Here is an 18435-nt window from a genome sequence, read left to right as displayed (position 1 = left end):
AGACTGAACTCTGGGCATGCCTATGACTGGAGATGCAGGAATGAGAGGTAATCAGCCAATGGAGTTGCCGGTGAGGTAGAAGAATTAAGAAGGAGGGGACCCTAAAAGGCTAAGCAAAGAAAGTGAATGCTTCAAGACTTCAGGGGTGAGAAATTCTTTCAAATACTGCTGACAGTTCAAGTAAGATAAATGAGAAGTAACCACTTATTTAACCTAGGGAGGTCATTGGTGACTGCCAATAACAGTTTCAGTGGAGAGGTAGAAACAAAAGCCTGGTTGGGGTAGATTCAATGAATAGGTGGAGGGGATTAGGATACAGTGAGTATAAATGGCTCTTTCAAGGAGTTCTGCAAGAGAACAGAGAAATATGGTGGTAGCTGGAGGGGGACACATTGTCAGGAATTTTTTTAAAGATGGGAAGATGGTGCACAATGTTAACATGCTGTGGGAATGACCCAGCATAGAGATAAAACATAATAAGGTAGGATTGAAAGTTGACAACTGCTAGAGTAACAACTCTTGCAAGTAGAAGACAGATCTAGGACAAAAGTGGAAAAGTTGGACTTAGGAGCATGGGCAGTCCATTCTCAGTAACAAGAGGGAATACAGAGTACACAGGTCCAGATGTAGGTGTGAGGGACTGAATATTTCTCTCCCCTAAATTCATATGTTGAAATCCTAACCCCTAATGTGATTGTATTAGGAACTGAGGCCTTTGGAAAGAAATTAGGTCATGAGGGTGGACCCTCCTGTTTGGGATTAGTGTCCTTATAAAAGGATCCCAGAATGCTCTCTTGCCTTCTTTCCAGTATGTGAGGATACAGTGAGAAGATAGCAGTCTGCAACCCAAAAGAGGGACCTCACCAGAACCCATCCATGCTGGCACCCTGATTGCAGACTTTCAGCCTCTAAAACTGTGAGGGGTAAGTTTCTGTTGCTTATTGACCACCCAGTCTATGGCAGTTTGTTAAAGCAGCCAGAACTGACTAAGACAGTAGGTAAACTTAACAGATGTGGTGATGGGAATTTTAACCTCTAATGACCTATAATGTCTGAGTACAGCTTTCTAGTACAAAGAATTTAGCAATACTGTGAAGTCAACAGACTAAAAAAATTTTAAAGGAACTTATATGTAATCTAGTCATCTTTCCTTCCTTCTTTTAATTTTGAACTCCCTGGAAAAAGTTGTTGGTCCTAAATAAAATTGAAGTATTGAATCAGACACATTATTTTTAATGTAGATTTTATAAAAAGAAACACTTTTAACTTCTGAGGAAATACTCACAATTTAAAAAATATAATAAATAAAATGTTTTTATTGTTAGACAATTGTCAGGATTCAGCTGGAACACAGTGTAAGGAATGTATGAACTTCAGCTGTCCATAATGTGGAAAAGGCGAAACGTTCAAGGCAGCAGATCTGGCCTTGGGAGCTGATGGAAGTGACTTAATCTCTTGGAATCTGAGTTGCTTTAGCTGCTAAACCAAGGATAACCTCTGCCTTTACAGGACTGGTGTGAGCTTTAGATGAGATAATATAGGGAAAGCTGTTGGTATAAAATAGGTATTCAAAAAATTGCAGTTATCATTATTAAATCTATCATTTGAGCTTTTTCTGAGGACAAACATATTAACTGATAAATTTCCTCCATTTACATAACTAGAGGTGGAATCGGGGCAGGCACGTGGGGCTGCTCTCTCTCTGTACTATTTTTGCAACTTCATGTGAATCTATAATTAAAGTAAAAAGTTACAGTGAATTTCTTCTGTCTAGAGTTCTATGGGAAGTACCTGTATCTTCCTACCTTGTGCAATGGCAGGATTGCTGTTATCATTCATTTGAATGATGATGAAATCCTGCTATTCATCTTAGGAGTGGATGTTGCATTGAAACAGCATTGAAACTATGAATCCAAGTACTTGAGACAACTTACTTCACAATCAAGGCATCTGTAAAATGAGGATTTATATTTAATCTCTCTCAGCTCTATGATTTTCTAAGTCTTATGGTACAAAGCAACAGTTAATTCAAAGAAATATTATGTAAGCTACCAACCTTTGCTAAATAAATATGCTAAAAATGATTAAAGAATAAACATTTACTTACTGCATAGTATAACAACATAGTATAAAGGCAGAAATTAAAATATTATATACATATCAAGATTACTGTACTTAAAATGTTATATAAACCCAAATTTTTATATTTAAAATATTATATGGATTCAAAATGTGGTGAAATCAGATGCCTACCTACAGAGCTGGGTACATTTTTGATCATGTACTCTGATCACAAAAAAATGCACTATTGTCAATCTACATGTTAAATACTAATAAAGTTTGATTCTTAATTTAAATTAAAATAGAGATAGTCTAATAATTTCTTCCCACATTCCAACTGCTTGAGGGGTCAGATTTGTTATAGGAAGTTTCCTTGTCTATATTCTGGGACTACACCGGTTGAAATCTCTGTTCTGATCATTCTTGCTGTAATCACAACTTAACGTTAAGTTCTCCGTTAGCAATATGTTTCAGTGGTAGAAATCAGAGAAAGTCTATACTTTAAAATGTCTTATTGTTTTTCATCATTTAGGAATAATCTCAGGACTAAGAACTTCAGGCCTTTTAAAAAGTATTGACTTTATGTAAAAAAATACCCAAATTTTTGAAAAATACTAATTTGTAAAGCAGTGTTATTTCTGCAGAGAAAGAATAACTATATAGGTTGATTTGTAAATTATGTGTGACATTTTGTATGGAACTGGTTTCCGATTATTTTACTCTCTAAATGGTGACTCATATCCCTTAAAATGCCTTAAATACAAAGTAGTTTGGATAAAGGGAAAAAGTGGCAGGAAACATGTTTGAATTAGAAATCAATCCTGTTGCATGAATCAACTCTAAACTTGTTTAATGATGAATTTTAGCTTTGGTGGTGATCAGAAGGAAAGTCTTTTCCTGAACAGAAAAATAACAGTGATTTTTTTTTTTTTTTAATGCAGACTCAGTATTATGCTGCTTTGCCACAAGGAAAAGAGGAAGCAGAAACCTGATTGATCAGAACACAGGAAAAAGTGATTTAAAGCCCTTTTGGATTAGGTATCAATCACACTTAAAAGATGTGTTTATCCAGGCTGTCAGGCCCAAGAGAACTGGTACAAACCATTCAAAATGTTTATGTTTAGGTTTTTCAATGCAGTTCAATGCAGTAAGCATATTTGAGGAACTAAAGGCCCATAATCAACATTAATTTGATTCCACAACCATTTCTTAAGCATTTTATGGTACAGAAATTAATAAGGCATGACCTATGCCCTCCAGAGTTTCACAATCTAGTGAGATATCATCACAAATCATTGTTATATTAAGAAGGTATGTTTAGTGATAACCCCACCTCATCTGACTACTTTCTTTAGTCTGGCCACCCTCTCCCTTAAATACTGTTAAAGGAGTGCCTTCTGATTATCCTTTTCAAATCAAAACTCCAGTGTCCTTTCAGTTATGGTTATGTCATAGTTTATATTAAAAGGCCAAAGGATAACTGATTGGGGGGGAAAGTTTGTCTTATGCACCACCATGCATAAAAGCAAATAAATGCAAGCCTCCTTCAGGGGCTCAGAGGACTATGCTGTGATGATAGACATAAAAGTCTGCCAATTATAGCAGCTGCAGTAAAAGCAGCTAGACATTCTGGAATGATGCTTATCCAATACAAAGGCCAGACCAAACGAAAGACTGACATGGTCATTCTAGGTTGAAATCTCGGTTATTCCATCTGGCTGTGCTACTTTAGGCAAATCATTTAAACGTTGAACCTGTGTCCTCATTTAAGCGCCAGCGTGAAAGCAATCAGCTCACTTCATGGGAACAGCTAGTAACTGTGGAGCATTTTACCAAAACCCACTCAGGCCAACGTAAGTGTAGTAAAGTGGGAGAAACCATTGCAAGTTACAAAGCTGTAATGCATTTTACTAAAATCTAAGGCCAGAAGTGCAGTGTAATACAAGAAACTACTTCAAATTGGAGAGTGTGGTTGTTCCAGAAGACCTTGTTCGCAAGGTAACTCAGATCACCCGTTCAGCCTCATCACTGTTTATTTCAGCCTTTGTAGAAAGGTAAAGGACTTCAGCCCCACGGCATTGAGGGGAAAGCAGGGAAGCCACGTGAAGCGATCCGAGCTCCCTGATTGAGGGACCACTAGAAAACCTGGGATAGGCTGGGGAGAGGGAGTGTGGAAACGGTTGCCGCAGCAGCATCCCTAGGCCTCACCCTTCCGGGTCAGGTATCACCAAATTCCCAAGACTTTGGGGACCGGAACCCTGGAGGTGGGGGCGTCCCACTGGAGAATCCCGGGAAAAGGGCGGAGATGGACCCAGCCAGGGGTGCGGTATTCAGTTCTAGGGGTCCGCTTGGAGCCGAGAGGGAGTCAGCGAGAAAGGGGCGGGGGCGGCAGTGGGCAGCCGGGAGGAGAGGAGGGGCGAGACGCCGTCGCCGGCCCCCTCCCCTCGCCTCCAGTGCGCTCCCCTCGTGCGTGCTCCCCTCCTTTCCCCTCCCGGCAGGGCACCCGAGCGCATCCCGCCGAGGCCGGGCCGCTTCAAGGGGAGGCGCCAACTCGTCGCAGCGCCGGGCCCCCGAGCGAGCAGTAACGGCGACCCAGGAGGCGGGGCGGATGTGGCTCCGGCCTGCGCTGAAGGTAAGGGCATGGGGGATAGCGTTCTAAGTCAAGAGGGGTGCCGGGCTAGAAGCGGGCCACTCTCACATCCCCAGCGGCGGGCCACCTCTCCCCGCCCGCGCGGCCCTAGCTGCGGGGCGCGGCGACACCGAGGAGCAGCCCCTGGGGCGAGAGCCCCGTCCGAGCCGGAGCCCAGGCGTCACCACGCGTGCGCACGTTCGCTGGCTGACCTGGGCACGGGGCTCTGGGGCAACACCCACGCCCAGGTCAAGGGCCGATATGGCGCGTACGCGTGCGCAGGCCCGCTGGCGGGGGCTGGGCGCGCGGCTCCGGGGTTGTACCCCGACCCAGGACGCCGGCCGGGCGACGCTGCGCATGCGCAGTTTGGCTGGCGGAGGAGGCCTGCCGCGGCGAGGGTCACGTTGGCGTGGTTCCAGGGCTGTTGCTTTCCTGGAGGCGTCCGTGGCTCAGGCCCGCGCGGCTGCTTCCGTCCGGGCCCGTGGAGGCACGTGCCTGGGAGTTTCGTCTCTGCTTTCCACTCTGTCCCGCGCAGACTGCTTTTGTCGTTTCTGTCGCTCTCGAAGTGTTCATGTATCTAGTTCCCCAGGTCTCGGCCCGGAACCGGCTTGTTAAACTCATTACTATGCCTTCGACCTTTGGTCCTGATACTGAGGGATAGCGCAGAAAGTTTGACTCAACTAGGCGAAGCTGTTTCGGAACTGTTGTGAAGGAACTGGGAGAAATCGCCATAAACATTTTAATTAAGCCAGAAGATATTGCTCTGCTCAGCCCCGGAAATAGAGATTTTTCAGACGCTGAAAACTCCAAGTGCTCCTCCCTGGCCGAGAAAGAACTTCCTGCCTGAGTTGGAAGGCGAGTTCAGAGTGAACTTTTTGCTTTTGTTCTTTAGGAAATTAAATAAAATGTCGGAACTGTTCGAGCTCAGGACTGTAACAAAATGCATGTCGTAGAGCTTCCTGGTACCGTGCTTGGTAACTTAAATTTTGTCAGTGCCGAATGAAGGTGGTAGAGTTCACAGTGCTTTGGAACGACACTCTCCCCGCCCCCCCGCCCCCCCCCCCCCCCCCCCCCCGCAAGTGACTGTTCAATGTTTATTGAGCCTCCTGGTTTGCACCCATCTGGTACTAAGTTCCTGCTTGGCTTTACACCCTCTTAGTGGTACTTAGTTAAGTCTACTCTCAGAATGGTTTTTAACAATGTCGTTACTGTGTGACTTGTAATCTTGTATGATGTGCTGATACAGACATTTGGAGGATGGAACAGAAGAAGCACTTACTATCAGAGAATCTGAGAACTCTAAGTGAAATGTAATCTGTCTTTCTCGGAGCACTAGGCAATATATTCATGTTATTTAGTAGGTAAAGACAATTGGAATGATACATTCTTGCACACCCCACTCCTACCACTCAGTCCTCACTGCTCTTACCGGGCTTCCCAAGCCGGCCTCCACCCTCAGGCCTGTGCATTTTCTGTTTTCTCCATGCTCAAAGCTCACTTTTCCCCTCCACCTGAATCTGCATGGCACCTGACTTTATTCAGGTCTCAAAATAATTGCCATCACTTCAGAGGTGACTACCTCATCTAAAACAGCCGGTGCCCTTGCTGTCCAACCTCTTGTCTTGCTCAGTTTGGCTTTGTAGCCTTTTTTGGTGTCTGGTATGTATTTATGTGATCTGCCTCCCCCATAATCGCAACTCAGTAGATACCTGTTAACTGTTAAAAGTGAAATTGGAATTTAACTTGACTCCAGAAACATTTAGTACTGAAGTCTAAATGCACTGTGGATTGTTTGCTTGCTTGCTTGATTCATTCAACATTTATTGAGTGACTACTTTGTGTCAAGTCGTGTCTAGGTGTTTAGAGTACCTCAGTGAACAAAATAGACAGAATTCATCCCTTTGGAGCTTACATCCTAGCAAAGAATGGTTAACAATAAACACATCTAATTATTTGTTGTGTTAGAAAACTAAGTGCTATGAAATAAATGACAAAAGAGCAGAGAAAGGGGACCAGAGTACAGGGATGGGTTGCAATTTTAAACAGCATGATTATGGTGGGTCTGAAGGATAAACTGAAGGTGATGTTCATGATGGAGAACTGGTTTTTAGAATTAAATAATCTTTCTAGGAGAAATTTTTGTTTTTGTTTTTTGGGTTTGTTTGTTTGTTTTGCCATTCTTTGCTATGTCTTTCATGGGGCCCCACACTATGACCATGGTGACAAATGTAACTGTCTTTTATTATATATAGCTGAAAAAAATTTTTTCTTCAAGTAGAGTTCACGTTATTCAGAACGTTACAGTTTAATGCAGCACATCAAATGAAGAGACTGGGCTCTTGAATGGAAGAGACTAGCCAAACCAATATTAGAGGTGTGTTGAGAAAAACAAAGTATTTTCACTTTGCAATTGCTTCTTAATGTCTGTCTGGCTGTGGGTGACTAGTGCAGTTGTTTTTTAAGAGTGGTGGTTGCTTTTCTTTATTTGAAACTGTGTTGACTATTCACCTGGTATGATGTCATGCTTTAAGGTATTAACTTACTGCTTTTGGAGATTTCTGAATGAACCAGACAAGCCTAACCAAATTGTGGTCCAGAATTAAGGGATATTTAGAGAAAGAGGCTAAAAGAGGAAAAGTTTTAGAAAGTAAAGTGTTTTTCCTTTTAGGTCTTTTACTTACATGGATTACAAAGTTGGTTACAAACACTGTTTAGACATCAAGAGCTGTTAATCTGGAGCTGTAAGTGGAAGATACCCGTGGCATTTGCTTATGACTTTAAGACTGTCATATTTAATTTAGATTTTCACTTGGATAAAGTGGAATTAAAATGCCTCTAAGGTACTGCTACTCTGAAAGTTTACTGGAGTTGACTTGCTATAAATCAAAATTGACCAGGAAAGACAGATTTAAGATCAGGAGTGGAATTATCGGAGTTGCAGGGTGGCGTTAAGGACTTAATGTTCAAAGCTGAAAATGGAGGCCTACATGGGGATATTTACTTCAAAGGAGCAGAGAGCTTGCCTCTCCGAAAGGGGTATTCATAGTATGCCCCCACTGGAAGGCTGATACGGTCCTCGTTTTCGTTATCCAGAAGCAACGTGTCTAATTCACACAGTGATTCCATCTTAACAGTGTGAAAGTCTCCAGGAAATTTAAGGCATAATAGTTTTTTTCAGCATTAATCTGACAATGGAGTGTGTGTCTTCTATATGTCTTCTGCCTTATTAATCTAACCTGAGCTCATATCTAGTATATACCTCTCCCCATGGAAGACATTTTGAGCTGACAAATACCAATGGGTGATAGTATGTGAGTAAATCATGAATTGTGACCACATTATAATATGTTCTGTATCAGGCTGAATGCATTTGACTGAACATTATGAATTGCAAATGGAGATGAGCCAAGGGCAAGAGGGGCTACCATGTCAAAGGAATATTTGTGTTGTGGGGCCAAGATCTTTAACAATTCGGAGTCTCTTTATTAGGCATGGTAGGGGCTTTAAAAAAATGTATTAGATCTATAAGGATCTAAATATCAAATGGACATACAAGTGTCTCAAGTACTGGTTCATTTTAGCTAGCATAACAACTTAAAATATTTATATAGTTTATGTTGATTATTTTTTATATTTGAAAGTGACACTTTGCTTAGATGAGAAGACCAATGTTGAGTCCAGTAATCTCTTCAAACTAAATACAGTTTTGCTTTGGACTGAAGACCTGCTTCATCACTCTTAGTGAAATTTGGAAACCTTTTTACAATGGAGTAATTAAAATATTTCTGTGTTGCTTAAGTCAGTTTGCTGTTTTATCATAAACATGTGGCAGTACCGCTTCCTTTGAGGTTGTGCTTTAGTTTTAGTTGTGCTTTTAGTTTTGCCATCTTGTTTATAATTGTCCCACTTGAGTTAGCAGCTGTGTGGATATCTTACTGTTATTTTTCATTGACTTGTGACATCTCATTCAAGTGGAGGTAAATTATACCTATCATCCTTTTTTGCAGGTGATAATTGGGATCATGTTTAATTATTTTATTGTATCTATACATACTTAATATTTCTAACTTATGGATGACACACCATTTAATGACTCAACTAAGCATATAGGTGGGACTATCATTATGCCATTGACATTTACTTCATCTGGCGCTCATTAGCACACTGATACTGTGAACCGTGTCCTGAAAGACATTAGTTTTCCTTCATGTCGTGTTTCTTTGATTATAAAAGCATCATCAACTGTGTTGCCCAGATGGGAGAATTTGTTAAAAGCATTGAGTTCTGTATTGCAAGAAAACTTTTTATATATATTGTGTTTTACAAGCATAGCTCTAGGGTTGACCTCATATTACTAAGTTGAGTTTTAAAAATACATGACACTGGGCTTTTCTCTGCAAAAATTCCTTCCCTCCCTCCCCACTTTTTCTTCTGGGATCACTTCTAGAGGACAGATACCAGCATTTAGAAACTTCCAATTAATTACAAAATACCAATTTACATGGCAGATATGTTCCCTCAGATACAGTGTGTCTAGCTTACTAGCTCTTAAGGCCCATGAATAACACTGGGTTGGGGTAATGCTGACACAAGCATCTATGAGATGGATATCCTTTTGTTCCCCATTATTATTATTATTTTTTATTTTACATATTTGCTTTCAGTTTAGTGCCTCCTGCAGGCACTAAATCAGTGTTTGTTGAATGAATTAGGCAAATGAATGTCCTAACTCATTTAGGTCAGAGGCATTATCAAGTAATATGACACATTGTCCTATTAGCAGACACACTGATTAATACTGATTACCAACAATAACATGTAGAGACTGCCCCTTATATGCTGTGTGCCGGGAAATGAATTATTTACCCTGTTCTTCTAGAGGATTAGAAATGGATATGTTTATCATGTTCAGTTACAGACTGCCTTCTTGTCCATTAATCTTCAACTGTGTAGTTATTAAAGTTTAGGGAAAATTCTCAAAATACAACATATAAGAGAGTTATCTGTCCCAATCATAGATAATTTGGAAATAAATTATTGAGCTATATAAGTTTAGGAAAACAGCCAGACTAAGAAGTGTCATGAAAAGGATTACCTTAGTTGATATAAATTTGGTTTTGAAAACTCCTCTTGCAAAAACCTGAAACATTGGCTCTTGAGTGTCCAGTTTGGACCTTCTAAAGGCAGACATCAGTGGCAGGAGCTTCTGGCTGGAGAAGGTACTTAATCTCCTCTATTTTCTTTTTGTATTACAAGGCAAATATCAGTATAGTAAGATTCTTTATTTTTATTACATTTAAACAAAATGAGGAAATGCGTAAGAAACTATTTTGTAAAGCCCACTGCACTTTTAAATGAGCGATTAACCATACGGATGAGCCAAGTCATATATCCCAAAACACATGAAATGAGAAGCAATGAAGTAGCATATAGTATCATATGGAACGATCGTCTGCCATGATACTATCACTGTGAAGATCTTCCCAATACAGATGCTCTCCTCTGCCCTGGCTCTGCAAGACGCGTTGTCCTCCTGTGCAGAAAAAGGGGACATTTATAAGCGGGTTAAGACCAGAAATAGAAAACACATTTTTGTCATTCTAACACACTTCTTTCTATTTCGAGTTTTTCTCCCTTGGCATTTAAGACACTATATCTATATGCGCATAGATAAAGTATTCCTGTGTGCGAGGTAAAGACAGTATTAGAATGGTGGTATTCTGATTCAGCAGTTTTGTTTTCCTTAACATTGGGTAACCTTATCCTCCCATATTAGGCGATGAATTTACCTTAAGCTTAAAATCTTGAAAACTGTCTTGTCAGATGGAAAAGCCAAGTCATACCAATTCATTGATAGGATTACATAGCAGATTTTGTCTTAGTCATTACCTCCATCAAAACTTTTTATGAAAAAATTACCATCAGGGTCTAGCCATGTGTATGTCAGTATCCATTACACATGAAAATTGTATTGTTTTCTGCATATTTTAAAAAATTATCAAGTAGTGTATCATACATATCATTCTGTGACTTAGTGATTTTTGATCAAAATTGGTTTTGGAGATTTGTCTGTGTTGATTCTACATAAGTTATTTTCATTGCTGGGGGGTATGCACATGCCACAGTTTATAAATTCTGTTGATGGAGCCTGTTGATCAATTCTATCTCCTATTCCTAGATTTTTTTTTTTTTTTTTTTTTTGCTGTTGCAAACAATTATGTATGTGCTCTAGAGTTCATCTAGGCCAGTGTTTTCCAGACTACAAGACATGACTTATTAGTGATCTTGAAATTATTTTAGTGGGCTGAAACCAGCAATAAAAAAATAGTGAAATAGAAGAAGATAAAATAGGCTAGTGTAGAACAGAATAATGTAAAATGTGAAAAATAGGAAAGATGGTATCCCTAAGTATCTCAAGTAATAAGAATTATTCTGTGAAACTTTTGTTTCAGCTGCATGTATATATCAAAAAAGATTGAAAGACACTGCTCTGGCCTAAAGATTGTTCAGTTGCTCTCAAAACTACCAGTTTACATTCCTTCCTTCCAGCAATATGAAGGTGATCTGCATCCTCACAAACACTGTGTATTGTCCCCTTTGATCTTGCAGATCTGATGGGTGGGATCTGTCTCACTGTGATTGCGTTTCCATGATGAATTCCATGAGTATGTTTATTAACGTCTTCCTTTGTGACTTTTGTGAATTGCCTGTATCCTCTGTCTATTTCAAAATTGGATTGCTTGTCTTTTTCTTTGATTTTTAGGTGTTCTTTATATGCTGTGAATACTAATTCTTTGCCAGCTACCAGTGATACATGTTGAAAATATCCTCTCCCATTCTGTGGCTTGTTTTTTCCCTTTGTTCAGTTTTGTCTTTTATTATGCCGAAGTTTTAAGCTTTACTGTAGTAAAATTTCCCAGTCTTTTCTTTGTGGTTTATGCTTTTGTGTCTCACTTAAGAAATCTTTCCCTATCCTGAAGTCATAAAGATATTTTCTATACTTTCTTCCAAAAGTTTGAAAATTTTGCTTTTTTTCCATTCTAAATTATTTCCCTTGCATTTTTTTATGTTGAAATACTGTAGATTAAACTTTCCTTAGTGTTTTTTCATAAATTTCAGTGTCCACATTGTTGAAAGCCTCTCCTAAAACTTATAAAATATATCTGAAAGTTATATTTTATAATATTTATTCTTTTTGTAACTGAGCACCTCCACTGCTGACTTTTTACTAATAAATGGAACTGACACAATTTTTAACTGTATTTTTCTCAGATAAATACTTGTTAAAGTTGCAAAATAATATATTCTTTTCTGTTTTTCTCTAATAGAATTTATTTATGTATTTACATTTTCAGTCACATTAACCTTACCCTAGAAGACAACTTCTCAAGGATCTAGATGGAACAGGATTAAAGATGACTGAATATTGGGTTCCAGAAATTTAAAACAATCAGGTAACAAACATTTTTGCAGGGAATGTTCCCAACCAGTCGGTACAAAACAAACCTAGCTGCAATGTATATAAGAAAACTTAAATTATCCCTGTAATACAAGGGAGGGTCTTCAGAATTAGTTCTGGCTTTAGAATTTATCCTGGCTCTGACTGACTGACTGGCTGGTGACTGTTGGTCAATGTATTGAAATATGTCCATTCAACAGAGGCAATGATCATACCTATTTCTTTTTGCTATTATAAAGATTAAATGAGATAATATAAGGCACTGGGTGCCTGGCACAGGGTAACTGCTGACTTTAACTGTTATTACTGTTGCTGTTATTTAGGATAAATGTTTATCCTATCATGAATATGGTATTCTATATGCATGCTGTGGATTTTTAAGAAGTATATGTTGATGTATTACTATAACATTGATATTAATAATAGCTTGGTGAAATTATGTAGATAACAGGATGAGATAACTATAATCCTCACATATGTTTCACAAACTATATTCCTCAAGTAGTATAAATTGAGGAAGCTAGTTTTCTCTATTATATTTGTATCACATTGGAATATTGTTAAAAAAAAAAAAAGCCAACCATTTTTCACAATGCTAGAGATTTTGACTTTTTTTTCACAGTACTAGATAATAGTGATTAATCGTGAATCATTTTTAAATCTTCAAGGACATTCTGAGTAACAAAAATGAAATTATGTTAATCTCATATTTAGTGTTAATTGAATCTTACTGGATGTTACATCTTTGAATATGGTAATTTTCGTATGTCATACACGTAACTATTTCTTAATCTGATTACTCAAATAAACAGAATGGCCTATTTTTCACTATTCTAATTTTTAAAGAGTTACAGTACTTAAAATTGATCAAGGACACTGAGAAGAGCTATTTATTTTTCTCCTTAAAAACCAGAGAGAGGGGAGGAATAGCTCAGTAGTAGAGCACATGCTTACCATGTATGACGTCTTGGGTTCAATCCCCCAGTACCTCCATTAGCAAAAATAAAATTTAAAGTTGAAAACAACAAAACGAAACAGGATATGCAGGTGTTTAAAAAAAAACAACTATTAACTGATGTGGAGTGGTTTCCAGGGTGTATTGTTATGTGGAAAAAAAAAAAGCTGCTTGCAAAAGAGTATATAAAGTATACTGTTTTTTGTGTAAGTAGGAATTGGGAAATAAAAACACATACATATATCTGCTTATTTCTGCAAAAAGAAACAGGAAGAATAAACTAGAAACCAGTGAAACTGGTTACCTACAATGGTAGAGGAATGGGTAGGGGGTAAAAAAAAAATAAAACAAAATTCAGGATTACTGTTCAGTGACCTTAACATATTAGCAAGACTTCCCTTCTACCAGGAACAAAGTATCTAAAGTCCAGTGACTTCTCTAATTTCCCTTTTCCTTCTCTTGTTTGTTTTCTTTTTTGCCTTTGAATTTCCTCCCTCTGCTCTTCTCCTTTCTCTTCTTTCTCATCTTCCCTCTCCTCGTCTTCCCTCTCCTCTCCTTTAATTTTTTTATTCCAGTAAACTTGGGACAGATATGGAAAAGTTCTTTAGAGTTAGGATGAGGCAAAAAGAGAAGAATCCCCAGTATCGACTGCCTCCAATCTGCAAAAAGCTGTATTCAAGGATGCTTTCAACAAATATCTTGTGTTCTCCTCATGTGCTGTGATGGTTATAGCCGTGAGTCATGGCCCCCTCTTAAAGAGCTTGCAGATTAATAGAGAAGATGGATCACATAGGAATAACTGTGACCTGAAATTATCTTTTCCATATTGGCAACCAAATCAAGTTTTGTAAGTTTATAAGTGCGAGAAGTCTAAGTGATCATTTTGAAAACAAACATATCTTTTCCAAACATTAGAAATGATTTGTATTAATTGCCATAATTTGAGTAGTAATTATTCTGAATACATTATTTATTATTCCTTATATTCCGAGAGACCTTTTTACAGCTGAGGAAAACAGAATTTTACCAATATCCTCAAGTGCATAGAAAACATTGATAAGGAACAATGTTAGAAGACTTAGCCTTATTTTGGTTATTGTTTTTATCTATTGTGAGGTTCTAACTGCTTGTAGATAATGTCAGATAAGATGTTCTGATGTTAGCACTAGAAATATGAGTTGTATTTGAGTAAGTAGAACCCAACCTAATCAGAAATATCAACATTATTAAGCATGATTTCTTTAAATTGCTTTTGGGGGGAGAGAGAATGTGTATTCATATTTATTTTTAGTGATGAGATAGGTAACTGTGTAACTTTTGAATCACAGTCCAGACATTCTGCATATTTTCTGATAGGGCTGCTTCTGCTGTTCCACGTGCTAGAAGGGAGTCATGGTGCAGATGGTTAATTAAGGCAAGAACATTCAGTGTAGCTACATACTTGCTGGCTGTTGTTTCAGATTTTTTTTTAAGGTCTAAGATAACAAAGCCACATTTTTTCATTCATCCTTTCATCCTTTTCATTCACTCTTTTTTTTTTTTTTTTTCTCCTCCAGCTTAGCAAACCATATACTCCTCTGTGGAGCTAAGAATTGATAAGTCTGCTCTTCACAGTGATTTGGGACGTTCCAATCCCGGGAGAAATTAGCCCAAGGTCTAAAATTTTTTTTCTTATCAATAGGAAGTCAACTCTGAAATGAAAATTTTCTGCTTATTCCCGAATAGATATAAGAATCTACATTTATCCTGAGATTAGTTTTCCAGACCTCAGCGGGAGGATTCTTGTAAGAGAATAGCAGTTAAAACACCTTTTAGGTTTTATAGCTGTTAACTCCTATGCCTAAAACTCAATTCCTTTATCTTCCCTTCACCATATTTGAGCTTAGCTTATTTCTGTTAATTAGAAGTAATTTTAACCTGCCCGGTTTCCTTCGACATATGGGATCCTGATTTTACCACATACTTTTTCCTCAGGGACTGCACAGGACTGAGTCCATATGGAAGAAGAACTTCCCCTTTTCTATGGAGAAAGTGGCAAGGTTAGAAAAGTCATGCCCTTGGAGCATGCATTTTCTGTCGCATGAAACATACTTCGTCAAACATCTACTGGTCACAGTGTAGTGGCTGAGATGCTGGCAGATCGCTGTTGTTGGGGGTTAGAATGCTGAGGGGGGCCAGCAGGGGACTTGGGGATTGTCTGAGGGCTAGAGAAAGGGCTCCTGGAGGCGGTGATGTTTGAGTTGGATGAGGAGTACAGGCCAGCCCTGCTTTCACAGATAACGCTGTCCTGCAAAAGGGTCTGAGTTTAATAGTATTTGCTCCATTCCCAGAGATTAAAAAAAAAATTATAAATATCTAATCTTAGATGATGTGTTCTTAATGCATCATTGATATTCTTTAAGTTATTTCATTTCCATCACATCTGAACATTGCAGTCAACCTGCTTAAGTCCAGTCAGCAGCCATTTGATGTTACAAGTTTCACATCTTTCAGCGTGCACATTGATTTCCACCTTGTGTTAATTTTATTAAATTTGCAAAATACCTGGTTTTCACTGTTAACAGCTTAATATTAACTTCCACTGTTAACTTTCATTTTTCTGTTTTCTAGTTTTTAAAAAAATAAAATATCAAAATGCAGTAAAAGATGTGAATAATTATACAAAGCCAATATAGAGCACAAAGACAGCAAGGCTTCTGACACAGAACCATAGGACTACCATGTGCTGACTTGAAGTGCTTGTTTATGATCCCTTGTAGGAAAGTCCAAAGTAGCTTCCAAAAGCAATCTGTAGAACCTGAAAGTCTTACAGAATGTTCATAAAATTCATGACTTTTTTCTGGGAACAGATTTGTAAAATAAAAGAACAGACTCACAGAATTAGCAATGAAATTACTGTATTATGTGGTGTTATGCTGCCAGGAAATCCTCAGAGGGTGAGGTGCTGGTGGGTGTTTTTTAAGAATTTATTTTTTGGTAGGCATGCCTAACATGTAATTTTAATTCTATAATTCTATTCCAATTATTGTATTTTTTAAATTTTATTTTTTTTGGGAGGGGGGAGAGGTAATTAAGGTATGTTTGTTTTTTTATTTATGTATTTTTGATAGAGGTGCTGGGGATTGAACCCAGAACTCGTGCATGTTAGGCATATAGCTCTACCACTGAGCTCTACCCTCCCTCACCAATTGCTGTATTTTAAATTGAATTGTGACAACCTAATAATTGTAGTTAACTGAAGTATTATAATCCAGTTGGTTCTTCATATAGCTGGAGAAGCAGAGTTCAACAGGGAGCACACACTCAGGAATAATAAAATGGTCTCTAACTTTATGGAGATGTATTTCCTTAATTATGTTTTCCTTGAGGTAGTATTAAAATTTCACTGCTTTGCATTTCCCAAACAGATGCTAGCAGAAGATGAGGGAGGTAGACTGGATATGAGCAAGGCAGTGTAAAGGAAAGCTGGCCTGGAGTTACTGCTCGCCTGTGGTGGTGATGTGTGCAGGGAGGAGGGTTGCCTGGGCCAAGCTCAGATTGCACATTCTAGGGACGTGATCTTGATGATGTGCATTGCCAAGCTCTCATTCCCTGGGAGTGCTTTTTTCCCATGCAGGTCTTTCTATTGCCCACTCTCGGCTCCTGCTCATCCAGTCCCTTACTTAACAGTTGGGCCCAGAGGTAGCTGGTGCCTTCTGCAGAGATGCCTGCTGTCATGTGGGGTGGCTGCGGCATGATTGAGGCCCTACAGGGTGCTGTGTATGGATCCTTGTACTGTATACACACTCTTATAACGTACAGCGTGTATGTACAAGGTATGCGTGTATCCTGTATATGTGCACATGTATCCAGTATATGCAGCGTCTGTAGCTATATACGCTCATGATGATGCCAGAGAGAAGAATGTATTTTTCTTCTGTGAACAAAGATGCTCAATTCCTTGAGACTCATATTAAATATTTACTTGAAAAAAGTGTAAACATGTGCATTTCATAAATTAAGTCATTAGTTCCTTATGAAATAGTTTCCCCACAGATTTAGAGAAACGAATTTTTGATAACTAACCTCCAGTAGCCAGCCTTCTGACAGATATAAAAAGCAGTGAATACACACCTCCATTGTACTTAGGTTATATTGTAATTATTTGCTTTCTATTAAATTGTGAGCTCCATGAAGGGAATAATTATGTCTCATTTTTATATCTTAGTATCTGACACTCAGTAAATGTCCACGGACACCGTCAGACCCAACATTCTCTCAACGAGTAGCATCCTTTGCCCAGTGTATGACTGCAGGTGACATTACAGACCTCCCCCCTGGAATCCCAGTGGTCAGTAGAGTCATGGCCTGGGTACTGTAGGTTTTGTAGAGGTGGGCCAGGAGGAAAATTGAGAACTCATAATTTGTAGATGAGTGTTAAGGAGCTGATTGGACTTGTGACCTGATTCTGGGCATCTAAGAGCCCTGCTTCGGGCTCTGTCGCTCACTGAGATTGATGCTGTTAGTGGTGACCAGCTGCTTCCCTCTATGTTAGTTTCTGCCCTAACAAACTACCACAAACTGGGTGGCTTAAAACAACAGAAACTTATTCTCTGACAGTTCTGGAGCCTGGAAGTCTGAAATCAAGGTGTCGGCAGGGCCACGCTCTCTGAAGGCTCTAGGGAAGAAGCCTTCCCTCCCTCTTCCAGCTTCTGGTGGTTCCCGGCATTCCTTGGTGTTCCTGAACCTGTCTGGATCGTGCCAGTCTCTGGCTCCATCTTCACAAGGCTGTCTTCACTGTGTCTTAACGCTGTGCAATAGTTAATTTTACGTGTCAACTTGTGTGGCCCCCGGTGTCCAGGTTAAACATTGTTTTTGGGTGTGTCTGTGAGGGTGTTTCCAGATGGGAACAGCACTCAGGAAATGGGTTGCCCTCCCCAGTGTAGGGGGCATCATCCAGTCTGTTGAGAACCTGAATGGATCAAAAGGCAGAGGAAGGAGGAATTCATCCCACTTTTCCTGCCTCACTGATTGATCTGGGACATCTCATTTCATCTTCTGCCCTCAGATTGAATTTACATGATTGTCTCCCTTGGTGCTCAGGCCTTTGGACTCAAACTGAATATATGCTGTCAGCTTTCCTGGGTCTCCAGTTTGCCAGTGCAGATGTAGGACTTCTGAGCTTCCATAATCACATGAGCGAGTTCCTCATTTTATATGTATGTTTGATATCTTCACCCAGCTCCTCAGGTTGAAGGCACAAATATCCTTTCCAATCTGTAGAAAGTAAGTAGCAAGTCTGATCAGCTCTCTACGAGAACATATTTGCTGGTAAGAATGAATTAATAGCTG

At 39.2% G+C, this 18435-nt stretch overlaps 1 protein-coding gene across 19 annotated transcripts in view; it reads left to right on the top strand.

Annotated features, from left to right (window-relative positions):
• The window catches only part of RCBTB2 (RCC1 and BTB domain containing protein 2), a 125722-nt gene that overhangs the window by 49641 nt on the left and 57646 nt on the right, over positions 1-18435 (top strand). For 9 of the 19 annotated variants that reach the window (XR_010383622.1, XR_010383621.1, XR_010383620.1 and 6 more), the window contains 4 exons: positions 810-923; positions 3003-4693; positions 12046-12144; positions 15079-15143. Coding sequence is in view for 12 of the 19 variants with exons in the window: in XM_064493167.1 (XP_064349237.1) it covers positions 15102-15143 (42 nt within the window). In the remaining 7 variants the exon portion in view is untranslated. Of the gene's footprint in view, positions 1-809; positions 924-3002; positions 4694-5271; positions 5546-7000; positions 7065-11172; positions 11356-12045; positions 12145-13205; positions 13952-14660; positions 14759-15078; positions 15144-18435 lie in introns of those variants that run through there. The other 10 variants (XM_064493169.1, XM_031466442.2, XM_031466445.2 and 7 more) reach the window with 9 other exon arrangements.

This window comes from Camelus dromedarius, chromosome 13, assembly GCF_036321535.1.
Source record: "Camelus dromedarius isolate mCamDro1 chromosome 13, mCamDro1.pat, whole genome shotgun sequence".
Lineage (NCBI taxonomy): Eukaryota > Metazoa > Chordata > Mammalia > Artiodactyla > Camelidae > Camelus > Camelus dromedarius.
This window is presented reverse-complemented; position numbering and strand designations above follow the sequence as displayed.